Genomic DNA, 26,713 nt, shown 5'->3' with positions numbered 1-26,713 from the left:
AACTTTCATCTTTGTCACTTTCTATCTGGCAGGCCTCATCAAGGTGCTGAGGGATAATGTGCATCATTTATTCCATTTTCCACATGAAAGTTCTTAGGGCCCCATCTTACATAAACATGCATTAGCAGCCCCCCCTACACCCACCCACCTTGGCGAGCCTGCGCCACGCTTGATGTTAACACGGCACAAACAAATTGGGGAGAAATTATTTCAGCTCGAAAGCCTTAAATCCCAGCACAAGATAAGCGTTTTCATCTGAAGTACAGTGTTTGTCCTTCATGAAAATTCATCACCAGCCCACATGAGGCAAAGGCAACACTATAGGTGAACTAAGCTGAGATAAACACTCTAATTGGGATGAAATTTAACACCGCTCATTATGGATGCCTGCCTTCAAAAGTGTGGAGATGCTCTGAAAACTGTTGAAAGGAACTGCAGTGTTGTTTAGAAAAAGAGAGCGAGAGGGGGAGAGAGAGAGAGGGGGAGAGAGAGAGAGGGGGAGAGAGAGAGGGGGAGAGAGAGAATCCCACAGCACAGGACGTAGATCACATATTGTTTGACTAAAAAAAAAAAGAAGAATTGGCCGTTTGTCTCGTACCGATGGCCCCACATGACAAGACACGAGAAAGAATTATACCAATTAATCCTGTCCTTGGCCCTTTCCGTTTTGTTGCTCTAATTATCAACACGATAATATTGTGCTGACTCGGGTGAACGGCAAAGTTTTACTACCATTGTTGCGAGATTTCAGATAAGACCAGCCATTCAGAAGTGCATTGCTTTATTTTCTTGTCTATAAAAATCATAATAACCTTCAATACCAATCAGCAATGTAGGCACTGGGAATCACTCTAGGAGATTATTCCGATGATTTCCCATCTGCTTTCATAGAAAATCATTTAGTGACTATGCACAAGAGTGGCATCCACACCTGAATCCACTTCCCTCCTGTTGTCAGTAACAACAACAAAGCTTGGATCAGAGAGCCTTGAGGAAAATAAGAAAACTCACCTGAGGATGAAACTAATGTGTGCGCAGGAAAATTATGACGCTGTTCTAGGGGTTGAACTGAGTAAAGGGATGAAGAGCAGCCATGATTACAACATTCCCGAGATACCACTCGTGAGGATTTATATTTGGTCCCTAAAGATGTTTCTTCTATTCTCAGTCTTAAACTTTCAGATTCATCCTAACCACAATTTTCCCAAGCCATTTTTTAGATTTAAGTTTTCATTGTTGTACATTGTGACAAATGTGCCCCAAGTAAAAAAAATAATAAAGAGCAGGCAGAAGAATGAGGTAAACGTGGCAGTCAGCATGTGGCCAGGGGCTTTGTGCTGCTGCGGTCATTTTAGAGCGCCTCATTGTTGCAGCGTGAAAAGCCCTATTATGACCAGGTGGGATGTGTTCCAGCCAACCGAGTCTTTAAACTGAAATACTTTCATGGCTCAAACACGCGTAGGCATTACAAAGATGCTAGACCAAAGTAGCATCCATTTTCCAGCTCATAAAGTGCTATCTAGTGGTGATTGTTCATATTACAAACTAAACTTACAGTTTGGGTTTGTAAATATGATTTTTTCTTTTTCATCAATGAAAAGCCACTTAGTGTTGACTTTGGCCGCTGGTTGCCCATTCTTGGTCCCGGGACAGTGATAATAAATAAATAGTGACTCAAAAGTCACGCTGGTGGATGATCAGAGGTTTTCCTGGATTCCTGCAGATTTTAACTACTGCCACTTAAATGGCAAAGCACTTACACACAGTCACTTACAGGATAGAAGCTAGCAGAGCACTTGGGAAGTAGCAAAGGTCAGTTTATAAAAATGTTTCAAAGTCCAATTTGTCAGAAGCCAGCCTCCGACAAAACACATACAACCGCCATTAGTAAAGACTTATACTGTCAAGGTAAAGCAATAGTGCAAACTATTTTCACAGCTTTATTAGACCATGTCACCTCGTACACTGTTTTAATTGGATCACAATTTGCAGTGCTGTTACACTAATATGCCCGTCTGACAGGTTCGCTCTCCCTCGCATTTGTTATGGTGTTGAAAGACATGCCAACATGAGATACCTCTTAGCAACCGATTCATTGAGTGTCTGTAAATTAACAGTGTCACTTTCATATCTTTTTTTAAATGTATTTGAATATTTTCTAAGATCATCTTATCATTTGGTGTTCATATTATGGAAGACAAAATTAAATGTACACTACCGTTCAAAGGTTTGGGGTCACAAAATTGTTTGGGTGACCCCAAACTTTTGAACGGTAGTGTAAATATTATTATAATAAAATATTATGAATTAAATATAATAAATTATATCTTATATTTGTATAAGATTATATATAATCTATGAATATAAGTATACATATATATTATAAGATTTTTTACACAGAAGATTATATATATAATCTATAAATAATTATGTAAATACATATATACACTACCGTTCAAAAGTTTGGGGTCACCCAAACAATTTTCTGACCCCAAACTTTTGAACGGTAGTGTATATGTGAAAGAACTTTGAGACTGGCATATAGATTTGAGTCCTTAAAAATGACTCAACGGTGACATCTCACTGGTGACATCGACTTCATCAGTGCTATTGTTGAACAGCACGAGCTCGAATCACAGAGTCGGGCTAAATTACAGTGTATCATCGTGTTCAGTCTTCAGTCCCGGCTGAGGCTCAGTGGTTCAGTCAATGCAGAAAACATTGCTTGAACAATGGAACAAAACAACCGGAGTGCCTCAAGCACATCAGCGATTACTGCAGTGAAGATGCATTCGTGAGCTGACAACATCATGCTGGGACGCTAACAGATGTAATGGTTAGCCACTAAAAATTAGTTATTAGCCACGTCTGGTCGTTCTAGCGCACATGGTGTGTTCTGACACAATTATTGACGCTTTTTCTGCCTTACAAACAATGATGCATTTTAGTAGTATATTGGATATTATAGAGACTGTATATTCAACAGAATATATTCATAAAACCCTTAAACCTTATACAGTAAATGTGAAAAGGTTCATTTTAATTTGCTCATGCAAACCAACAGTTATAATTAAAAAAAGAAGTCGTGCGGGCTGCAGCTACTGTATTCAAATGAGTACTGGCGTAAGTGGCTGCATGTGTTATAAAGCCAACCACTCAGTATGAGTTCTTGGCAGCCATCACTGAGCAATATTGCCAAAAACAATGACACCAACTTGGTAAAAACTCTGCTGATATTCAACACTGATTCCTGTGTGAGACATTTGTCACCTTTTAAGTTTGATTGTTGACCGTGCCAGGAAGTTTTACATCAAGGGGATTATTTCCCACACGCACAAAAAAAAAAAAAAAGAGATCCCATGACAAGAAAACAGATAAGCTTGATTGCATTTCAGCATCTTGGCTGTGAACACTGACTGACGGCACCAAGCATCTGCAGTACTCCAGTGTGACTGAGAATTGTAGCCATAGCAACAGGCTGGATGGTAAATGAGGGCATTCACAATCAGTTGAACGGGTTTTAAAGGATTGCTCATTTTTTACCTCAAGCCACTGTCAACTCTGCTGCTTCTCATCAGTTCTTTTAAAAATAGGAAAATCTAACAATGCATAATTACAGGATAATTGGCTTGGAATCCAAAAGCTAAATCAACCCATTCTGTCTTGTACTGTGACATATTCTTACCTCCAGGCCACCGTACTCACTCCAAAGGGATCCATTATATTCATCCATCACCTTTCCCTTAACAATGAGGAACAATTATCAAGCTTTATTAAATGTGTCGCATTGTATGTGCCATGGACCATAAATATTGTTCGGTGCCTAGGTGTATGTGTTATTCATTCACACGAGTGTTCTGTTCCTTCCCTCCAGGAGTCATTATTTTCTGCAGCCAACTCCTACTGGTTATGTTAATATGTGAAATTTCCGTAAACGAACAGGTCAGGTCAGAGGACCTCCACTAAAGGAGGAATAAAGGTGATCCTCAATAGTATATGATATCCAGTCTTTGGCATCTGTGGCTTTTCGTCACATTGAGTATGAGTTCAAACAATGAATAGTGGAATTATTGGGGTCTACATGGTCGCGAGACGCCTGACGGTGCTTGGAGCAAACAGACAAGCAATATTTCTCAAGTTAGAAGAATGCTCTGGTTTGACAAATGTTCTAATTTAAAATGCAATTAGTATCTTAGATGATTAAAAGTCACAGCAAACTTCACTTCCTGAGAAGTAGCATCATTGCGATGTTGAAGATGAATAACTGCTATCAACCATTGTATAGTTTCTAAAAATGCTATCTTTTCATTTTTGCGCTGTACAAAATATACGCTTCAATGAAAACCCTGAACTTGAAGGGATATAATCAACAGATAAACGATGCGCTAAACAAAATCTTCAAACTTATCGGAAGAATCTTTTACTTGAGCTAAAAAATAGCTGAAATTTATATTGCATTGTAGAGTGACGCTCACAAAGCATCAATATTTTTCACCTATATACCAGCACTTCAATGACTTGACCATTTTCAGTATGATGACTATTTCTACAGTGTAGCAATATATAAGTTCTTCTGTGGTGTCCCATGAAAAGATATAATAATAATAGAGGCACTTTTGTCAGATACTGTACAGTTGTCTTGGTTTACATATATTCTAACCATGGCTTGTGAGATAAAAACATACATTTATACTTAGCACAGCATCTTAAATGCAAATTACAACGTGCAGTTGTATTGGGGGAGCCGAACAAAATCTTAAATAGTTGAAGTAATCCCGCATTCCTCCGACCACTCTGCAGCTTGACCGATTTGTGGAGCAAGATTTAAATAGTAGAGGCCATCCACAGAAAATGAACCGTTTATTTTGCCAAGCTCCTGAGTCCAAAACAGCATTGGAGACCGCAACACAGTGCAGCATCGGTGTGTGTCCAGACATAGGGGTATGTCCCAAACCACTGTTCCCAAAAAGTATGCCCATCAGCTTGGCATGTTTATAGACATGAGAAGCTTCCGATTGTCGCGTGCTGGAGCGTGACACGATTGGAGAGGAAGAGGATGGGAGAACGCAGGGGGTCGCCCAGCTGGCGGCTGCTTCTAATTGGGCTAAGCAGGTTTTCATGGCTCCAAAAAGAGAGAAGGCCACAAGCAAAGTAGCAGTGCAGACCAGGCTGCAGCGAGGGTAAGGGAGGGTGGGGGTGTACTGGAAGGCCGGCAGGCGGCCTAGAGGCTGGTCACACTCCAGCAGCTCTTTGGAACAACGAGAGGCAGAGAGAAGCAGCTGTCACCCCCTGACAGGAGCGCACACTGCCTCCAGCCTCATGGAAAACACAAACAGGCACACAACTTAAAAAAAAAAAAAAACATTAAAGAAATCCACTTAAACAAGAACTAGTTTAATCAAGGCCCTCGCAGAAGGAGGGCGGGGTGGGCAATGTAAATATACACAACGTAAAGGGGACAAGAGGAGCTGATTAAAAGTGCCAGCGGGTATACGTTCAATGCATTATTCTGTCTGGATGTTTATTGTGCGGCGTTGGAAATAATTAGAAGTGATTAAAACTGAGGTAAATTGACTGGGGGTGTGCTGTGAATTCCAGCATCGTCAATGCCCCACAATGGCTTTGTACGATGGGGGTGTCAGTGCATGCCATGCTTCAGGGTTGAATTGATTTACTTTACACTCAGAAACATTAATTAATGATCTGTTGTCTGTATTGTATAATGACTTCTGTTGTCATTTTCTTTCATATAGCTTCATCCTCACATTTCTTTCCTTGAATGACCTTTTTCCCCCCCAAGATTTAATGGCCTATGAGCTGACATGAACAATAAGTGTACCAATAAGGATTATAGAACTGAAACTGAAGATATGTTTACATGGAACATAAATTATTGGTGCTTCATTCACATTGCTTTGTTTTTATTTATCCATTGCCTTTACAACCAACCAGATGTCTGGAGGACATGCCACAATCCTATTATGAAACAAGGAAAGATCACAGAATTGGAGAAAGTAAGGTTATGACCAAGCAGCTCATCGCTGCCCCCTGCCGTCCAAATATCAGTATGCAGCGTTACCCTTCAAGCTTTTAATGTCACAAGAGCAAAAAATGTGCTGTTTTCTTGTAGCCTGGGGTCTTAATTTTGGGTCTAAATGCATCAACACACATCAGTATCATTATGCATTGTCACAAGGCTCTTGGACTTGATAGCCTGTTATTCCTTGAAGCTCATGCTAAGACACAAACAAATGTGTTGTAGAATTACAATCATCACCAATTTGAACTACAAAAAAAAAAAAAAAGCCTCATTCGCATTCTATAAATATCACGTTATGTATATGACATTACAGGCAAGTCCACTCCCATTGCCATGCTCGTGTCGGTCGGTTGTGGAGCGATGAGAGTGACCACGGGAGGCACCCAAGGGGGCTGATAGAGCCTGTAAGCGAAGCCGTGAGAAAAATCAGATCGCCTTGAATTTGCATAAACAGCCTTCAAATAGCTATGCAGAGGGTATAAGTGTGAGCCATCCAAGCCTAAAAATCTCCCAGCCGTGTACTAGTATTGGGTTCATCCAGGTCATTTAACACTTAAAGACAGTCTCCAGGGAGCCTCCTCGTGTTGGACAAATTGTTTTGCCTTAACAGTGGCTCGGTACTGCACGGGAGTGTGTGCTTAGTTCGGAGGAGTAATTTGCCGCCTGTAGTGAGGGAAACTTTGCACTGTGCCCCCTTTCCTTCAGGAGCATGGGCTCTATTAAAATACTAAATGGCAGCAGAAGCAACGTCAGCAGCAATTGGGAGAAAATACGCCCTCTCTGGGTTGAGGTCCCACGGATAGGCTAAAGATATAGAAAGTAATGAGGGAGTTCGCTTCTTTCTTATATTTAAGGCAGTTGTGGCATCTCATAACAATCAGATGCAATATGGAGCACGGGCTATGTCAACCTATGGAAATGCGAAACCCTTTCAAAAGTTCATTATGTTGTCTGAGTTATGAAAGAAATGCGCAAGGTTATAGAGGGAGAGCATGGTATACAGGAAATAGCTTTGGCGGAGCTGTACGGAGCATCCCGGCGGGATTCTCGAGTATTTTGGACTCTCTAACATCACACGTGGGAGCCACTTCCTTGAGTCGGAAGCAGTGATTACAATTCCAACCAGAAACAAACTACAGCATGTAGCTGTATTTGTTGCTGACAGATTCTGTATTTCCCATATAATTTACAGCAAGGCGATGTCTCCTGTTAACACTTAACTTCTAAGTTTTGATTAATAGCACCAATAGGATGCGGTAAGGCCCGACACAGGAGGGGTGGAGAAGGCGCTTGCAATGCCCGCATCAGCAGTCTGATGCTGTCACGGCTCTCCACAACTTCCCATAAAAGTAAAATGCAGCAGGTTTGGGGAAACAGCCTTGTCCTGTTTGTATAGGGATGGTCGTAAATAATATGCCCGCCGGCCTCTTGAGGAGAGCTGTGGAGCGCACTCATCACCGCTGTACACTTCATTTGCTGGAGCCCCTCACGCTGTGCCAGATCAGCATGATTTACTGGTAAGACATATTACTTTTCTATGTGCCATCTATGCTCATTCTTATTTTACAATGCAAAATAGCAATGGCATTTTGCAATGGATTACAATGTTCATGGGCATTTGTTTAATTATTCTTAAAGTCATTAACGAAGATATCTTGTGGAGGATTTAGCCTTTTAGTTGAAGTGATATTGTGAGGCAACATTTGACATTTTAAGCTTTGGCTATTTGACTAAATGAGTTGATTATAGCTCTATGCAGGAACTAAAATGAACTCGTGATACTGTTCATCCACACTTTATTCTGAGCTGATTTTTTGCGTGTGATTTTACTGAGATTGATTTTTGAAATAAGCCTCTGTGAAACGTGATTTGAAGTCACAAGCTTGTAGTTGATTTTGCAACGGACTCTTCATTCACCAGCCAATCATTGCTGTTGCTATTATGATGCAGTATGTCTATTTTTTTTCATAAATCAGACAAGGCATCATTTCTTGTAGAAGAATAATTTCGTTTGTGTTGTGATTTGTTTGTCTGGATGATTGCAATGCTTTTGCTTTTTGACTTTGTTTTCTTTCACAGAAACAGAGGGCCAAAGCTGACAATTATTTTGAGGCCATTTATTTTCAAATCTCTTGGATCCTTATTAAAATCCAAATTCAATCACTACTCGACAACATCTGACGTGTCCCAAATCTTAACACTCGTACAGAACAGCCAATTATTTAAACAACCTGCTGTGCATCAGTTTCATCTCTTCTCTCAAAGTCGCTTGTGATAGCTTGAATGTTTTTCTTGATTCAAAACTCTGAAAAATACAAATGACAATAGAACTAGAGGGGCACACACAAGAGAGCAGTACCAAGGTAGAAGAATTGTTGCCTGCATAATCACCACTCAAGGTTCCAAGCAAAGAAAGCAAATGTGTTTATTCACATTATATATGTATACAATTAAAATTAAGTTCAATGAGAAAAATGAATAAAGGTCTCCTGCAGAGCGTCAAGGGGGGGGTTTGAGTGTGAGTTTGAGTTTATTCACGCAATATCCAAGACATACAACATGATACAAAAAACAGTATTACACAGTCTGATGCGTGAAAGGTCACCCCAAGCAAGCTATTTAAAGCTTTTAATAGAAATTCTACACATTTTTATCTGAGATACACCAACTTTTGTACTTAGAAAAAAATATTGATTGTGTCTACAGACACTCGCTAAAAGGGAGCTTGTTATAAGAGCAACTTTAAAACTGAGTTGCCCAAATCTGCCACATCCATGGCGATGAATGCAAAATGGTGCTCTCTGCGGCTTGTGCGGGAAAAGATGACGTCCAATAAGAAAATGACACCATTAGACAAGTTCATCTTTTTATTGGACAGAAATATATTCCCAAATGAGGCCAGCTCAAGGATGAAAGTGACATTTAAATCACAAGAGCATCTCCTTTGAGATTAATGTTTCCTTTTAGGCTTGGGAAGAATCAGTCGCTGTCAAATTGAACTATTCAAGTTGGGCATTTCACTAGAATTAGTCAAAAGAGGCACAAGTTCCACACTCATTTCAATTTGACCTGAGCTTTGTGATCAGTAGAGGCAATATTTTTTGCAATGGACAGTCAGATTACCATAGCCCTGTGTCTGAATACATTGATTTCTTGATCCTCAACCTAGCCACAATAGGAAATAAACGGCTCATCGGCATTCTGATGCAGCATTGGAATTAACTAGACGTTCATTATCTTTCTCCCAGCATACTTTTACGTGGTTAAAATACCAATGTATTGGTATTTTTGGTGTGATGTTGCACACGACGAATGTGTTAGATCTCCTTAATGTCCAATACAGCTGAAATTTTGATTGCTTCAAAAGTGCCACAAACAAATGTCACGCTAACAATCGCAGCACAATATATATTTGTCCTTGTAATCCAGGGGTGTCAAACACTTTTTTTTCGCGGGCCGCATTGTAGTCATAGCTTCTTTTGGAGGGCCATTATGAGTGAATGTATGCGCACCTCATATTAGAAACAGTAAAAGCTACAAAAGAAACTGACAAATAACACGGATTCAAATCAGACGTGTAAAAACTGGTCAAATATTAAAAAATATTCTTATAAATACATATTAAAAGTGAAGACAGTTTGCAATTCTAGTAATGACACACGAATCTGATGAACAATGTCTTTGCGGGCCACATGAAATGATGTGGCGGGCCGGATCTGGGCCACGGGCCTCGAGTTTGACACCTGTGTTGTAATCCATTAGCAATTCATTTAGCCTGTACAGCAAGTCCATAAATATAGATGAATCACTTTTATTTCTTTTACAGATACAAGCAGAATTTTATTGTTGGATCTGATGACAAAGCCCATAGTGGAGCTGCCGCACGCTATTGGCCATTTACAGTAAATTGCAATACATGGTTGGCACAGTACCTCGTGAGTGTGACATGAGGCTTGACTTCACATGAAGCAAAATACTAGAAAATAATCTCTTAAAACAAAACGCATTATCCACCAAAGAGCTTAGCTTGTATAAACAGCTTTAAACTAGGCAGACACGTTACAATTCAGAAGTTATTCTTAATACAGCACTACATAATTCAAAAGCATGAGGACATCAAACAAAAAGCCACATGCATAAAACACAACAGGGGAGCTGCATGAGAGAGCAACCAGTATAGTCAGTGCGCCATATTATGCAGCCCACTCGGAGATTCACTGCAGCAATAAGAGTGTCAGCGGCACAGTGATTTAAACATCCTCAGCGAGGATAAGCCAGCACATCTTGTCAGAACATGGACCACACTGGTAGGGGATGTACAAACGAGTCCACTTGTTGCCTTCACTACTCCACAATGACATTTAGAACATGACGTCCAAGAGTCACAAATGACATTTCTGGCTTGAAGTATCAGACGTAACAGCGCAAATAGAAATAATACGTAAATACGTTCAAATATTTTAATTAGCCTTTGTTTTCTTTGCTCTTCACATTTGTAAGTCAATACCCTGTAGCATTAATGGGAGGGAATGCAATGTTGGCATTTAGCCTATATTTTATCTATTCGTTTGAATGTAAAAAAAAAAAAAAGCATGCTCAATCACTTGATCACCATTTTGAAACACATGCCAAACCACATTCTAAATAAGCAAACGCTTTGGAAAAGTCTAAAACACCTCTGCTGAAAAAGTAAATCATTAAATCACTTTGGCCATTGCAGGCAGGCAGAAAGATTAAGATTGGCTCAAAAAGATTTATCCCATCAACAACTAAGCAGTGAGAGAACTGTCTGGGTCATGTTCACATGCTTCCAAAGTAGACGGTAAACAAATTATCCTGTTATGGGGTGTCAATGATGGCTTGTCTTGGGACCAGAGAGCCCGTTGGGAAGTCATAAGGTGTGATTAGAAAATCAGTGCCCACCAGTGTCTAGGCGCTGGATCAACCGTCCATCTTAGAACTAACATTTCCTTTTCACAAATGTAAGCCCAGCAAGCGACCAGGGCCACCTCGTGGTCAAACCAGTCGATGAACTCCACTTGAATTTCGGTTAAGTAATGTCTTTAGTACCCTTTTTTATTTGTTAGTCTTGTTCTGGCTGGCTCTAAATGGCCAGGAAACAGGTTGATAGGTTCAACATAAAACATTAAAATGGTGTAAATGCCAAACGCGAACAATGAAAAGGTCAAAGCATTCACAGGCCCAGAACTAAGAGAGATTTTCAGTTGTGATTTAAGAGTTCCCTGCAATAGATTGCTACATTTTTTTTTTTAACAGTACAACATCAGTGAAGTTGTTTTTGTGCGTAAAAGGGTGTTTGGGTTTTTTGCTCTCTGTGTGCATCCTGGTTGAATTCGGCAAAGCTGTGACTGAGAGCAAGTGATTTGGAACATGAATGAGTCGATGATTTGGCATTTTGATGTGCTACCTACTTCAAAATACAAAATTGAGGGTTAGGGGTTTTGCTGCGTAATTGAGTTTCAGACAATTTGTGCCAGCAGTCTAAGATTTTAGACATTTATTTTAGGAAATAAGATAGATTTGCAGTACGTAAGTGGCCATGCACTCCAGATACCCCACTTGGTATACAAGCCATGAAGTTCAGTTTTCCACCAAATTCTTTAAAGCATTCAGAAACTGTTTTTACTGTTTATTTTCTTTAAAATTGTATTAGTAAATTAATGGATCATTAAAATTAAACCTTTAAGATCAGGTTTGGAGTTACATTTACAGTGTGACAATGACAATTTGATCAAATTTGAAATGAATAAAGTTGGAGAAAGTCAAATGAAATGCAAATAAATGTCACATAAGCATGGGGTAACATTTATTGGTAAAGTCAAACATTAAAAATGTGTTCACATAAATAGTATACATAACTTGACAAGTACATAATGACAACATTAACATGTATTTGAAATGATTAAAATACTTAAAATTAGAAAATCTATCAAACTAACTGAACTGGAACACTCAAGTATTTCACCTCAAGCATCACTGCATAATCTGGTAAAACAAGTGGGCGGTGGTAGGTAAAACAAAATGCGGGCTTTAAATTTTTACAAGCTACTAGTCAGGTGGTATAAAATGTCAATTTCATGAAAAGAATAAACCAGACACCAAAAGTGGGTGTAGTGTTCCTTGCAATTCTCCACGTGTCTTCAAGCTGATCAGCTCATTACTGTCTGCCAGTTGTTGATCAGACACTTGACAAATAATTAATCAGGCATGCTGCCTCGGTGGAGCAAGGGAAAGTTAATTTCCACACCTCTGCATGTGGAGATGAATTCAAAGCAATTGCGGACAGGGTGGCTACTTTGGTCACACTTTCAGGGTGACCTCGAGCGCTCATATTCGCAAAGATTAAATCCACACTGACATCTCCATTCTTGTCTTCATGTAACACCACGCAGCGTACATCCGCAAGCTGACGAAGAGTCAAGTTGTGGAATTGACGATGGCAGGGACTAATGGTGACTGAGCACGGGGTTGGATAAAAGACAACATCTTCCTGCACCAGACCAATATGCGTTTCAGTAAGTAAAAGCTGGCACACACTTTCAATGCAACTACTGGAGTTTAAGAAGACCTTTACGCTTGTGTACAATAAAAGCTGCAACTCCCCAATGGTAACGGACGTTCCTTCTTCCATGTTACAATAAAGAAAGTAAATCAGATCTGCAAGACTCTTCTGAAACTGGCAGCAAACCCTCAGACCGGCATCCAACAGAAGGTCAGGTACGACACAAGCCTGTGAGTCCAATGATAATCTGTTCCCGACTGTCGTCCAGTCATCATTAAACAGCAGATACTCAGTGACCCGGCTGTCTCCAGGGCACAGGACTTCGAGTATGGCCCAGCACACCTCTTGGGTAAGAGTCTTGCTGTGAGTGTAAAGACCTAGGATGCTTTCCTCTGTAGCTCCCATCAAACGCAAGCCATGGCCTGAAAAGCTTACGTGTAGCTCCTTCAAATGAGAGTAAGGAAGTTGGTGGAACAATAGTAGCTGCTCAGATTGTGCAGTCAATGTCAAAAATTCCGTTTCCAAGAGGACGAGGAGAGCAGGACAGGGTGTAGGTTGACTAATTTTAGCTACATTTAACCAAAAGAGAGCTAAAATCTTTTCAGAAGCCAACGCTGTGCTGGATAGGACTGACTGTAAAGATGTTTTTAAGTGTTGAAATGAGAGATTTTGAAGGTTCACAAGGGCAGCGGGAAAATCTATCAGCGGTTGACAAAAACTTTTCATCTTATTTCTTTCCAGAATGACAGCCACATCTGGTGTCGGATCCTTGTTTGTTGGTGTATGGGTAATCGTGTCATCCAGTGGGAACATCTCAGCATGTGTTTCTTTCTCCTGTACTAAATCAACATGAACTATTTCTTGCTCATGAAAGTCATCTGGGTTCCACACCGCTTTAATGATTTTCGGTGTAGACAACATGAGTGGTGTGGCATGTTGAGCATTGTAGTCTTTGGCCCAAAGGTGTTCCATTATTTCCATCTGGACCTGTTTTATCAGTGGTAGGTCTTTGACCATTGAATAAATACCACTATTCTTGAAACACGAAAAGACATAGTTACTTTTTACTAGGGAGAGGACTTGGCTATCAATTACAGACATGATCTTGCTTCCATTGACTTTAGAAATGAGATGATTGAACCAGTGGCTCACAAAATGCTTATATCTTTCCTCTTCCAACTGCTGCAATAGCATAGATGGGCTCCAAAGGAATCGCCCTGCATCTTTAACAATCCAACTCACTCTATTGACCAAGGCACTCAGTCTTGAGCTTTGAACTCCATCCCCTACACAGACTTTAGCCTGCGTTAAAGACTTGTCCAAATAGCCACAATCATTTGTGTCTCCAAAGATCAACTGTGCCTCCAAGACCGCTTCCTCAGCTGGACAGCAGAATTCTGGATTCGTAGAGGCATTTTCCTCGAGTTGAAGGGTGTTGGTTTGTTGGGGGACAGACACGGAGCTCGTTTCCCCTGTATGCTGAAGGTGGGACACGTTGCCTAATGAGCTCCCACTAGAGCCAGGTCTCCCCTTGCAGCAGTGAGCCACAACACCTTGGATCTCGTTAGCATTCCCCTCTGGCTTCATGACACATCCATCACCTAGGCCCAGGACACTTGTCTGCTGGAGGCTGGCATCCCCTGACCACACTTGCGCTCTTGTATAACTTGATACTTCAGCAGCGTTCTCAGCTTGCCTCCAAGGGTGCTCAGACATCAGCTCTGGCCGTGATTTATGACACAGAACTATCTCCTGCTCCAGGTCACCCCTGGTGCTTACCCCATTCTGTTGTGTGCCTCCATCCAAATTGAAACTAGAGTGAGGGACGGGACCTTTTCCAGGTATTGCCTAGTTTATATTGCAGGTGGGGGAAAAAAAGAGAAAATCAGACATGGTTCTTTTATTCTACAATCATTTACTTCCAAAGTTGTTCCTCAATACTGCAGACAGTTGGCTGACAAAATGCATTTCATCTCAATGTAATGCATAACATCTGTAGAGGTAAAGAAAAGAAAAAATGTTTTACTTACGGTCATTGTGAAATTATCTGCTGCTGCCAAGGTAGAAGAGCGGGTCATGAGTTTGGAGTCCACAGTCTTTGACGTAAGATCAAACTCACTAAAATTAATTTGAATAGACGCAAATACACAATTAATATTTCACGATGCATGCTTCCATTTTTTTACAATCAGTTGGCTTAAGGCAGAACATACGGTTGCAACACTCTGAACTCTACTATCCAAAAAGCAGCCATTTAGTTTCAAAGGCTGGATAAAATTACAGCCACCCTACTAACTGTGAAATTAGAAAGACATGTTGATATGAGATTTACACATATGCAGCACTCCCTTTGATGTGTATGTTGTCATCGATGTTGGCAAGAGTGAATTTGCTTCGGCCTATCATATTTAATATTTTATTTAGGCAAAGATTATTTATGCTAAATCACAGGGGAACTAAACCTGATCTCAAAACATTTTCAATGTGCATGCAGTGGAACCCCAACTTGCACCAAAGATTTTTGTAAAAAAAAAAAAAAAAAGCTACGAGAGATTCAATGGGAAACAAAAAAGCCCAAGCCTAAATAAGGTTACTAAGACAGTAATTGTCGAATTGTTCTATCTAAAAGTTCTGCCTCAAATACTTGAGTGTGCACTGCATAGTTCTGATGGCAGATCTGAAATGCAATTCATTTTTACAGCGTACATCCTGCAGCCTTTGAGAAGATAAAAGCACAAGACTGAGCTCTGGCTCATAATCATAGTAGCCCTTTCTGACCTCATGTTTACAAATAGCCATGTTGCAAGCTAAAAGCTCAGGGCCAAGCAATAATTTATTTCCTCAAATTGCTAGTCAGGACAGAGTAGTCAAATAAGCAAAAATACATTCCAAATAAGTGAGTAAAAATGTTTACAGAGAGAAATCATTCTACTCAACTTTCAAAGTTTCAATACCACTTATCCCATTCAGGATCGTGGGGTCAACACAACCTTCACATTAATTTAAAAACCGATGAGAGAAAACGCTGGTGGGTTTGAAATTTTTTCAATATGCATTTCAACAATGAAGAAATTCACTCTATTTGCTACTGTAACCAAAAGCTCTAGTTGTTAATGGTTCCTTTATTTTATTTTTTTCCCCCAATATCAAAGATCTGTATATTCAATCAATGTTGCAGCTAGTATGGAGCGTGTCTTGTGGGGCTTTTGGGCAGTGAAAAAATGTTTAAGCAAGCCACACAGTATGCACAGGTCCTTATACTAATTATCAAATGTAATTGGGCAATAGGTTCTGGCTCCTCAAATGAAATACTATAAGCTCTTTACTTTTTTTCTGCCATCACACTTTGTGCTCCCAAATGCAGAAATATCTTCCCTTGTCACAATGCCCTAGCTCATCTCTGATCATCAATGTAACAAAAGATGTTCTCTACATCCGCCCTGAAGTTGCTTGTGCCTGTGCGCATGTTGGAGTGCATATAGTGATTCAGTGAGTTTTTTTATTTATTTTTTTCCTTCTTTTTAGTAAGGACACGGTGGTTCGCTAGCAACTGAAATACGGAAGCCAACCTGCGACAGCCTCTGAGCTGTCTAGACCAGCTGTGATTTACATTGGCAGAGTATAAAATACTTTAGACTGGAATGTCCATTTGCATGATCATAGAGAGTCAAGAACCGGTAAGGAGCTAAGAGATCTTACCTTGGAGGGCCAAGTGTGATCTTGCTCAGATTGTTCACTTTTGATTTTGGTGACAAGGTGATCAATGACAGCGCACTCTGCAGAGAATAAAAGAAAAGAAAACTGAAATGAACAATTCAATAAGAAAATGTTTTATTCGTATCATTTGCTTCATAAAAATAGATAAGGTTTTTTTTTTATTTTGTACATCTAAAATGTATCCTAGTTAAAAATGTGATGTACTGCAATGACCTTTATGAGTTGAGTAGCTACCTATAAAGCTCAAGCTGTTTGTGTATTTGTCAACCAGCCTAGTTTTGCTCGCATAAAAGGGGTTCAGCTTCTTTGAAAGATTAAATATAAACTAGGCATTGGTTAATTTGTGTATTTTAATGAATTTCTTAGCCAATATGTATGGGACAATACAAAACATAATGGTGGGGAGGGCGATGCCTGTATTGTATTAGAAGAAAGCAATTGAGTGAAAGCAATTAAGATAAAGCACAAAGTTGTTGAAAGATGTTTGGCAAAAAGTCATTAGACAGGCAGTACTGTATGTCAGGCTCTACTTCACCTGCTGTTTCACTTTGAGATAGGCCGCTTCAGTGGGGTGGTTAAAGCGTAATATGGTCCTTCTCCCAAGGTGTATGATGGCACCTGGAGGGAAAGTGAGGAAACAGAGCGACAAATTACTGAGATACCTGCAAGGGCAAAGTGTTTGTAGTTAGTAATAATGCAAGTCCTACTAAGACAGACAAGGATTTGACGCTCTCAACAAATGTTATTATAAACAGACCTGGCCAATAGAAACCTCCCTGCCCATGGTTCAAGTATCTTCACTAAAAACCTGCTGACATAAATTGGGAGTTGGCCTGCATTCCACAGACGAGCATAAGGGAATGACTTGCAACCAAGAAAGCAATTTCTAACAAGAATGGCAGTGGCCTTAACCAAGGGATAATCTATGGGAGAAAACGGTCAAGGAAGGCTTGGTAATCCTCAAAAAGTGATAGAATGGAAGTGATATTAGTGTTTATACGTCAGGCTCTGCTGTGCAAGCTCTGGCTCCAACAAATTGTAATCTTGCAACAACAAATGACTTAGAGAAGTGACAAAGGACCTACAAGGGCACCCTCTGATAGATTTCAGCTGCTGTTGGATGGAAAATTGCAAACAATTATTCAAGAAAACGCCTTCAGGTACAGCTGTTTATGAAGGTGATATGGGAAATGGTTATAAAAGAAGGCTAGCAGAATGCTGTTATGCACTGTTGAGTTGTTATCTCGAAAAGCCAAGCCCTGATGAAGAGGCGGCAGTAAGCCGAAAGGCTCCGAGCCCCGGCGAGCAGTGTCTGTTTGGACAAGAGAGGTTAAGAGTCTTAACACTGTTTGACTTTGTTCTTTGAAAGAGTAATGCTTCGCTCCCACTCCAAACCCGCGGGCCCTATCAACTCCATCTACCAATTAAAGAAAATGGACGGAGGCTTTGTCGGCCTCAATGATGTCTAAGAGATCTGTTTTATGAAAAGATTTATTTACAATGCACCCATGCCAAAAAAAGGATGAGCCAAGAACAACATGGATTTCATGAGATGAAACAGCTTAATAACCAAATATGCAAAACAACTCATTGCTTTCGAAAGATTATGAGGCAAGTTTACCCTGAGTCAGCTGGCAGGGATGAGTTACTACGGTGCCATTGACTGAGCACATTGCACCCTCCTGAGGGATGAGCGTCACAGTCCCAGCGTGGTTTTCAAACACACAATGTTCACCGTCGAGCCTGGAATGACCATCTTCTGAGAAACAAAAATACAGTTTAGTCGGTAAATCAACAGATGATGCAACAATGGCCTAGCTAATTTAGTAACCCTGACTCACCAATATTGAAACCATAGGATCCTTTGTTAGTGTTTATCATGGTTCTGCCTTCCTACGGTAGTGATTAATCAGAAGACAATATGTAAGGTATGTTTTATAATAATATTGGCTTTTGCTGGTGATTAATAAACAGAAAATGCCGAATGAATGCAAATTAGGTTATGATAAAGCGTTGCATTTACTTTCAAATAATACAGAACGACGCCAGTGCTGAGCAAGTCTTCATCAATGCCTATGAGATGGGGGAAGTGGCAGTCCAAAACCACAGTGTTTCCTTCCTTTTTCAGAGCCACCGCCTCCTCCTATGGGACACATGAGAACGACAGAGACGGTCTCAATTGCCCGTAGCTGAAATGGCATACAATAATAATGAAAAAAAAGCTGACAGACATTTAATGACAACCAGCAGAAAACTAAATTCTTTATGACTGCTCTTCCTTGCCTGAAGGCCAAGCAGAATAACAGAGTTTTGGCCATGTGTTGCTATGAAGCAGTCGAGTGGCTGACGGGGAGAGAGACGTAATAAATCATTTAGATTACCATGGTGAGAGTCAAACTGTACGCTGTGTTCGCCGAGCGAAAAAGACGCAGAGCCAGCAGACACACACGTGCATTGTCTAACATGCACCATTGCCACCAGTGATATACAGAACCATCAAGGTTAGGGTGCTTTTAACATTCCCAAGCTTGTACATCAGAATAGCAAACTGATTCCACATGATTGAGAATTTGTTTGTATGGAAGGTAAAAAGCCAGACATCGACTTACACTTGAGTCGTAAAGTTTTGAGTACAAAATTCTCAGAAAAAAACTGCCTCAAAGTCACACTAACAAAAAGTAAGCATCCAAAGGATGAAGTTCACAATCGTGTCTTCTGTTTTTTTGCTCCTCCACAGGCGATAAAGAGGTTGCTTGCTGCCATCAAGCCAGTTAATGGTAAATACAAAAGCGTTTACTGGACAGCGGTTGATGATTGAGAAAATCTTCATGAATCAATCTTCAGTGGTCTTCTGCTCACTCAGCCTACGTCAGGAGTCAATGGGTGAGTCATTTTATTTAAGCAATTAATTTTCGAATGATAATTAACTTTCAGTTTAAGGGTGCATCTCAAATAATTAGAGTATAAAAAAAAAAATCAAGAGATTTTTTAAAAAACTACATAGGAAATCATTTCTAATAAAGAAACGGCGTTCTGAAAAATGTGTTCATTCAATACTTGGTGGGAGCACCTTTTGGCATTAATTATTGCTTCAATAAGATGTAGCATGACGAATATCCGCCTGAGACTCTTAAGGTGTTATGGAAGCCCAGGTTGCTATGATAGCAGCCTCCCCCTCGTTTGCTACCATTTCTCAGCTTCCTCTTGGCATTAAGCATTTGGGATTCTTAGTTTATAGCTAAGCGCAAGTGCTCCTCAAAGAGGTATGATCCTTTTAAGGCTGTGGACCCATGCCTCAGATTGTTAGGGTTCATCACGACTACCTCCCCAAGCGGCACAGTGGAAAATCTTGCAGAACTGTATAACCACCACTCTATAAACACCAGCCTTCGCCTACTCACTTTGGCATGGATTGGATGGTGACAAGAAATGTCCACAACCACTGCCTCACTCAGTGGCAGTTGAGAGATTGAAGAAATCCTCCCCACCAACTCTCTAATGAAGCGGGAGAGGTATCGACCAGGGCCTGTGACTTAATTAAAAGGGAATCTTCACAGACTTCATTAGAAGTTGGAAGAGGCCTGGCAGATTAATGCACTGTGTCACATTCTTCTCACATCAGGGACAGATGAAATCCTTTGAGAGTCTCCTCACAGGCACATATGTGGCAGCAGTGAAGGCTGATCTCCATTTCAGCTGATCACTCAGTCAGTGTGCCATGTTGACCAAAGACAAAACTAAAATCGCTTTTCCACTTGACAGATGGTGAACAGACTGTAATTAATGTTGAGATTGGCTAAAGTAGCATTTAATTTTCCAATAAATACCATCATCAGCAAAATTTTGGGGGGGGGGGGGTCTCTGAAATGGCAGATCTATTTTACTCGTATGAATTCCAAATCAGCAAACATATCCCTCTTAACACCCATCAAACATGTCACGTGGACCAATGAGTCAACTGAGCAGATACAGGTTTGCAATTAATTTTGCTGCAGAGGAAAATACATTCTTTCCTAAAACATTCCATATTAATGTGGATTCTCCTGGGGGAAAAAAAAAAAAACATGATTTGATCGCCCATAAAATTGTAATTAGTTTTTTACGCACCACCTAGGGCAAAACCACAATTTGCCATTTGGTATTTTCCTCGTATTACAGCACTAATTGCGCCCTATTTGAACACAAAGATGCAAAAATAAGTACTTGTGTTTTGCATTCAGGTAATTTGCCCAGGATGTGCCAAATTTCAAACGACATTTGGGATGATAAAAAAACTGGTGGTGGTGGTATGAGAGATTCAGCTTTTTAGAAGAACGCAATAGAAATACTCAAATATGCGAGTGGCAGTATTATTAACGTTCTTTCTGAGAAACTGATTGTGATCTACTTAATTAGTTTTTCCTTCCCACATGCCCTGTAACCAACCTGGGGAGCTCATGATTCATAATGCCAATCTAAACTAAAAAAAAAAAAAAAAAGAAAAGTGTTAGTTTACATGACAAAGTATGCCATTTGTGGTGCCCACCTGCTCATTTTGATTTTCTCATATTGTCAGCTTGAATGAATATTGAGTGAATATTTAGAAATATGAATACTGGCGTACATTTATAAAAATGAATAGTGTCGCATAGTGATAAGGTTTCTAATTATTGTGAGAAAGTATTGTGATTTTTATCACTAGTAAATTTGATTAAGAAAATTCGTTATTTCAGACACGTGTATCAAACTGGTTTCCTTTGCATCAATGTAGTAACTCTAGGTTTCAAAAGGTTTGATGACCTCTGGTGTAAAGCACCACTTGGGCATATTGAAGCAGAGTGTTTTGTAAAAACAAAACAAAAAAAACTCGTTCCACAAACGGTACAAAGCTTGACAAGTAATATTCCACTCAAAGTACTAAGCCTAACTCTGTTGTCTCCAAAAGTATTCCATGACAGTATCCCACTTATTTTGTGCCCAGAAAAAAAATGCAAAATGTACTGAGAGACAAATGTCAAATCCGAAAACTTGTTAAAATGCTTCTCGTTTTGGAATCACTAGAGCGCCTGCTGTTCTCCACTACAATGGCCTTTTGCCCAGATGCCATAACGTGTCCACAGGAATAGAAACGGCTATAATACCTATTTGCTTTAGTCAAATGGACAATGTTTACCCCAAAATAGATTAAGACAAAGCAGCCTTATTAATACCGCATGCTCACTTGTGTAAGATTAAAGTGCCATATGTCAATAATCAAGATTTCATCATTAGGAGCTGTGACAGCTGCTAATGAGTTCCAGTAGCATTGTTTTGAATAAAGATCTATTGAAGCTGCAAATGTCATCTGCCAACTAACTTGCAGCATAGAATATTAATACCTCAACATATGTACCTGAATAGCCACTTTAAGATATGAAATATCAACATGTATGATTTGAACCCAAAATCAAATGAATTGTTAAACATTGTCTTGGAATATAAAATATTTCTTTTAATATCAGAAGTAGAGGAGCAACAAAACCTGCAGATATACTCAAGTATATCATCTAGCATGCATTGTTTAGTTATAATTCCACCACTACTTCTTATGACAGGCACGATCTCGCTTCATGCATAATGGAACAGGCGACTTGGCTAACTATGATGAGGGCCCAAAACAATGACATTTGGTGTGATTTGGGATTGTCTGGAAAACATTCAGATAGTAATTGCTCAGCAGTCACTGTAGTGGATTTTTCCTCTCTTTTCAACAACCTTAGGGTTTTGCAAGCTCTCAGTCTCTGCAGCAATATTGTTGCAAGAGAGTGAATGACAGTTTGGTTTCTCTACCCCAGACTCCCAAACGCTGTCACATTCTCACCTGAAGTGTATTTCAACAACTCCGCGTTTGAGGTGCCATTTGAATCTTAATAGATGCAAAGTTATATTTCATGCCAGGTTGACTTTCTTTTTCTCTCCCCCTACCGACTAACCACTGCTAACATGTCTGGATATTTATAGGAGCTGCAGGGACACCAACTGGTGAGATGGTTTCATTGCAAGCACAAGTGTCAAAACCGCTTCTAGGCCGAAATGTAAAAATTCTCAATACAATTGTTTGGTTTAAAATAAATGCAGGAGAAACTGATGACAAAAGTAACACTTGCCATACCTGCAAAATACCTCGAGTCTCCTCCCATTTGCAGGTCCACTCTTTGGTTAGAGTATAAACCTGCAGAAATGGAAAGGATTGCAAGGGATGACAAATACAGTAAGCACCCTCAAGCTATTCATTTGGCAGTAGAAGAGTGACCTTTTCTTCATTTTCATGCAGCTCCTCTTCCATCCTCAGAGAAGAAGACAGCTTTCTATGAGACACCTGTAGCAATACACAGAGAAATACATGCCCATGTTAATGAACTCTGCAAAAAAACATCTTTGAATATTGTGAGACGGGAACAATACAGGACCGGTTTGCATTCCAGTAGCCTTTTCAGCCTGGTAACCTCTGCCTGGAGATCCTTGATCAACTTCACACTGCGGTCTTCATTCACTGTGGGGTTGTTCAGGATGTTTCGAGCGCGGTTGGCATAGCGCAATGTGCTCAAGGTCTCGGCATAGTTCACATTAGCTGGAGAAATGGCTGCAACATCATGGAGAAAGGCCCAAATAAGTGATACAGTACAAAGCGTTGTGCTGCTTTAAGAAGAGATTCAAATGTACAATGCATACTTGCAATCATTGTAGTCTTGGAGTTTCCACCAAGACTGTCTTTAAGCAGCCATGTAAGAACAGAGTCTCTGTAAGGGATGAAGGTCATCTTTTTGGTTGTCGGTTGTCCTACACTGAGCTCAGCTGGAAGGTCAAACAAAAACACACATGCATTTAAAAGGTGCCAATTCTAATCCGTTAGTAATCTGTTGCAAACTGTAATTTGTCACATACCAAAATAGTACCTTGAACTTTCCATACTTGTGGTGAAACTAAATAGTAATAAAATCTATCCAGCCCTCATAAAATTCACTTTCACTCTAGATTTTTTTTTAGAGTGTGAGTAATTTGGTGCTGCAACGGTTGTTTTTCTATCAATGGGCCAATTGGCATAACAGTAAACATGGTGTCCCAGTCTGCTCGTCCTGCTTTGAGCGCCATTTACCCAGAGCTGAGATGACAGTGCCCAGGGTGACGAGTGATTTGTTGATGTTGGCGCCCTCCTTCAGTCGGATGCCTGAAGTCTGCATGATGTCTGCCCTCTCACTGCCAGCCAGGTCCACCAGGTGGATCTTACTCAGCATCTCGCGTGGCGACTCGGCATCAAACCATGTCTGTGGCAAGGTTCGCAGAGGAATACGACTTACGAGCACAACACGGCATGACATTAGATTAGAGCTCCTGAGGCATTCAGTAGCATTTATAAACCTCCCAAAAATGTAAGGCGACTTCAACATGTATACCACACTTTCCTTACCTGAGAAAAGCTGATAGAGAAGATAGCATGCGACCGGCTGCTTAAGTCATTCATCCGTGTGCTGGCAGTGATACGGTTGGCGTTCCCAGCAGCAATCAGCTCTTCCATGTCGCTGTAGCTATGTACCAAATGCTTGGTCAGATCTAAGGACAGAACAAGTTTTGAGTCAGTTTTTTCTTTTAAGAAATATTTATGTCAAGTGTGTTTCAGGGTGGGGTGAGTTCAAATCTCTCACTCTCAACATATGGTCCATGCCTCGGGTGTTCTCGCACTCTTAAGCCTCCACTCTCTGTGACGACAGTCCTCTTTTTAAGAAGGTCATACACACGTTCATTGTAGATTTCCATAAAGCTGGTGCCCAAAAGGATTTCAGTGTTAGTTTTTTGTAAATGACAGCACATCATCAAAAGCCCCCAAACATTATCACGAGTATACTTATACAATCCAAACTGAAGTTGAGCCTGATCTGAGCCCTGACAAAATACACTGAGAAAAAAGGAATGTAACATTGGATTTTCTACAGTAAACCCAACTTGCTTTAAACCCCATATAAATATTGGCTTATAAAAGAGTCCAAGTAGTTCTTAACTCTAAAATTCTAGATAGAGAAAATCAAAACCTGTCCAGACGTAGGTTTACTATAAACAAAACGGTACCATTTTCTTTTCTTTTTTTTTTTTATACATGGCTGTGAGGAAAGGGAAGCAAATAGACACAATACTAAAATGCATTTTTTTCAATCAGTATAAAGTTATCTAAAACATAAATAAATAAGAACACGGTTGAATACAGTCAAAGCAGGAGTTACCAATGCACCCCAAGCACCAAAATGTGGATTCCTCAATTCAGCAGACCACAAAAGAAAATGCTTGTTTTGCAAGTTCTTTCTTTGTCAGCAAAATGGGGGCATGAAGTAGGGCAAGGTGCACTCTAAGGGTAAGCAGCAGGTAGTATGGTGTAAAGTGGAGCAATCTTTTTTTTTTAACAAACAAAAGTAAGACAAACCTTCAGAATATTGTGCTTAACTTGATTAGTGCAGTGCAGAATAAATGGAGGCCATTTAGTAATGCAACTGAGAAGTGTTTTTTTTTTTTTTTTTAGAGGGGGCTTATATTTGCAGGTTTGAGACCAATATTTGGAGGTTAGGAGCAGGGATGCATATTAAATTTAGAAAAATCTAGATTATAAATATAATATCCTGAAGAATAGAGTAACATCACATACCTGACCTCTGTACGAAATGACACTGCATTGCTCGTGTTCCACTCTGAGATTTTGGCGATCAAGCCGTCGCAGATCCGTGGGATTAAGCCTTTTTCTTCCTGGAAAATTAAACACTTAAAAATTCTGAAACGACGTTTTATTGTTTCAATGTGAGTGTCTGTTAACAAAACAACAAGCAGCGACAGTGGAACAAGTGGCGCAAAAAGTTAGTGAAGCATTAAAGCAATCTCTTGATTCCTTGTTTTAATTACACTGCAGTAGATAGCAAGCATTAAAGACGTTATATGTAATTATCAAGTATGTTGAATGGAACAGTGATGGTGTCCTGGTAGACGTTCATTTACCCCTTGGTAGAGTGAAATTTACATTTGAGTGCAAGATGGGAAATGGAAAAGCTACGCGCTGCTGCACTCATCATGTTTTCTGATTAGTGCAGGAAAACGCGGAGACAAATGAAGAGAAAAGGAACGATGCCTGATGAGGTCACATTCTAATTGTAAGATGTGTCAACATTACATTCACGCTGGGTAAGCGCAACTAAAATGTTTTGCTGTCTAAGCTCCTCTGTGCTGATTATTTTGGGGCAGTAGTAGTGTCTTAGGTGAATGACAAATTTCCATTATAGTTTCATCAATTTCTGTCTTTTTTTTTTTTCAAATGGCATGGTTAGAAAAAAGTGTGTGAGCCCTTTAAATTGCCAGAATTTCTGCATAAATTAGTGCAAAATGTGATCTAACTTTCATCTCATCATCAATGTCTGGTAATTCCAAGTGGCTCACATACATTTTGAAACTGCATCTCAGGCCCCACTCATTTTTTTGACTGACAACTTTCATCTGGTGCAAGGCTCTATTGTCAACCCTTCGGTTTACAAATCCACCTAACACTTCATTCTCTTCCTAAATTTCTGAGACTCAAGTCACAAGTTGTTATATTTTGCCTCTCTGAGGTCCTCCACTGGATATTTAAGTTCTCCTCAATTACTTCTACTATAGTAAAAGAGTCAAAACAGAACCTTATCTTTGGAATCATCTCATACAACTCTTGCAGATGCACGTGTTCCCATTATTCTTGGTAAGTGAGTGACTGACACATTTTACATGGATTAAAACGTATTTTAAAGTGCTGGAAAATGTAGAAACCTTACTGCATGACCCATCATGGTGTAGGATTTGCCTGATCCAGTTTGGCCATAGGCAAACACACAGGCATTGAAACCTTCAAATGCAGCTTTTAAGACATCTTGCCCCAGATCATTGAATATCTATAAAATAAAGTAGACCAAGAATGTTTAAAACTATTTAACATACTATAAAGCAATAACGCAAAATCTGCAAATACACAAGAGATTGGATACCTTCTCCTGAGATGCAAACGAGGGACTTTGGTCAATTGAGTCATATGAGAAGTCATAAGTAAATATCTTTGTGTTCTTTTCGTCTCCTCGAACTGATGATGGCTAAAGAATTTCAAAAAGGTCAATCACTGTGCATGAAGCTGGCTCACGGTGCATTGCCGTTATAGACGCTGTACCTTATTTAAATATATATTGTTTCCTTCCAAACGCGTCACCACCTTGGATGATAATCGTTGTTCTCTGTGGAGAAGTAAACAACAGTGTGACTAAATAAACAATGATCAAGTCATGCATTTTGTTTTAATTGTATTTCTTAGTACCTTTTGTTTAGTGGACGGACTCGAACTGCGACGCGTACTGAGGCCATCATGGAGAAACCAACTGCAGCTATTGCGCAGGCCGAGCATGCTGAGCGTCTATTAATAC

At 40.0% G+C, this 26,713-nt stretch overlaps 1 protein-coding gene across 1 annotated transcript; it reads right to left on the bottom strand.

Annotated features, from left to right (window-relative positions):
• Positions 1 to 12,013: 12,013 nt before the first annotated feature.
• kif16bb (kinesin family member 16Bb) lies at positions 12,014 to 26,694 on the bottom strand. The gene is made up of 18 exons (XM_061285638.1): positions 26,608 to 26,694; positions 26,288 to 26,389; positions 26,078 to 26,194; positions 24,931 to 25,028; positions 23,942 to 24,057; positions 23,707 to 23,849; positions 23,395 to 23,563; positions 22,971 to 23,093; positions 22,745 to 22,881; positions 22,552 to 22,617; positions 22,411 to 22,470; positions 18,304 to 18,423; positions 18,122 to 18,173; positions 17,902 to 18,039; positions 16,816 to 16,898; positions 16,263 to 16,339; positions 14,594 to 14,681; positions 12,014 to 14,411 (listed from the first exon to the last, which is right to left on the bottom strand). The coding sequence occupies exons 1-18, from the start codon at positions 26,692 to 26,694 to the stop codon at positions 12,240 to 12,242; spliced, it is 3,948 nt and encodes a 1,315-aa protein (XP_061141622.1). The 3' UTR covers positions 12,014 to 12,239.
• Positions 26,695 to 26,713: the final 19 nt, after the last annotated feature.

The sequence above is a fragment of the Syngnathus typhle genome, linkage group LG8 (genome assembly GCF_033458585.1).
Source record: "Syngnathus typhle isolate RoL2023-S1 ecotype Sweden linkage group LG8, RoL_Styp_1.0, whole genome shotgun sequence".
NCBI lineage: Eukaryota > Metazoa > Chordata > Actinopteri > Syngnathiformes > Syngnathidae > Syngnathus > Syngnathus typhle.
Note: the sequence above shows the minus strand (reverse complement) of the source record. Positions and strands in the feature narration are given on the sequence as shown.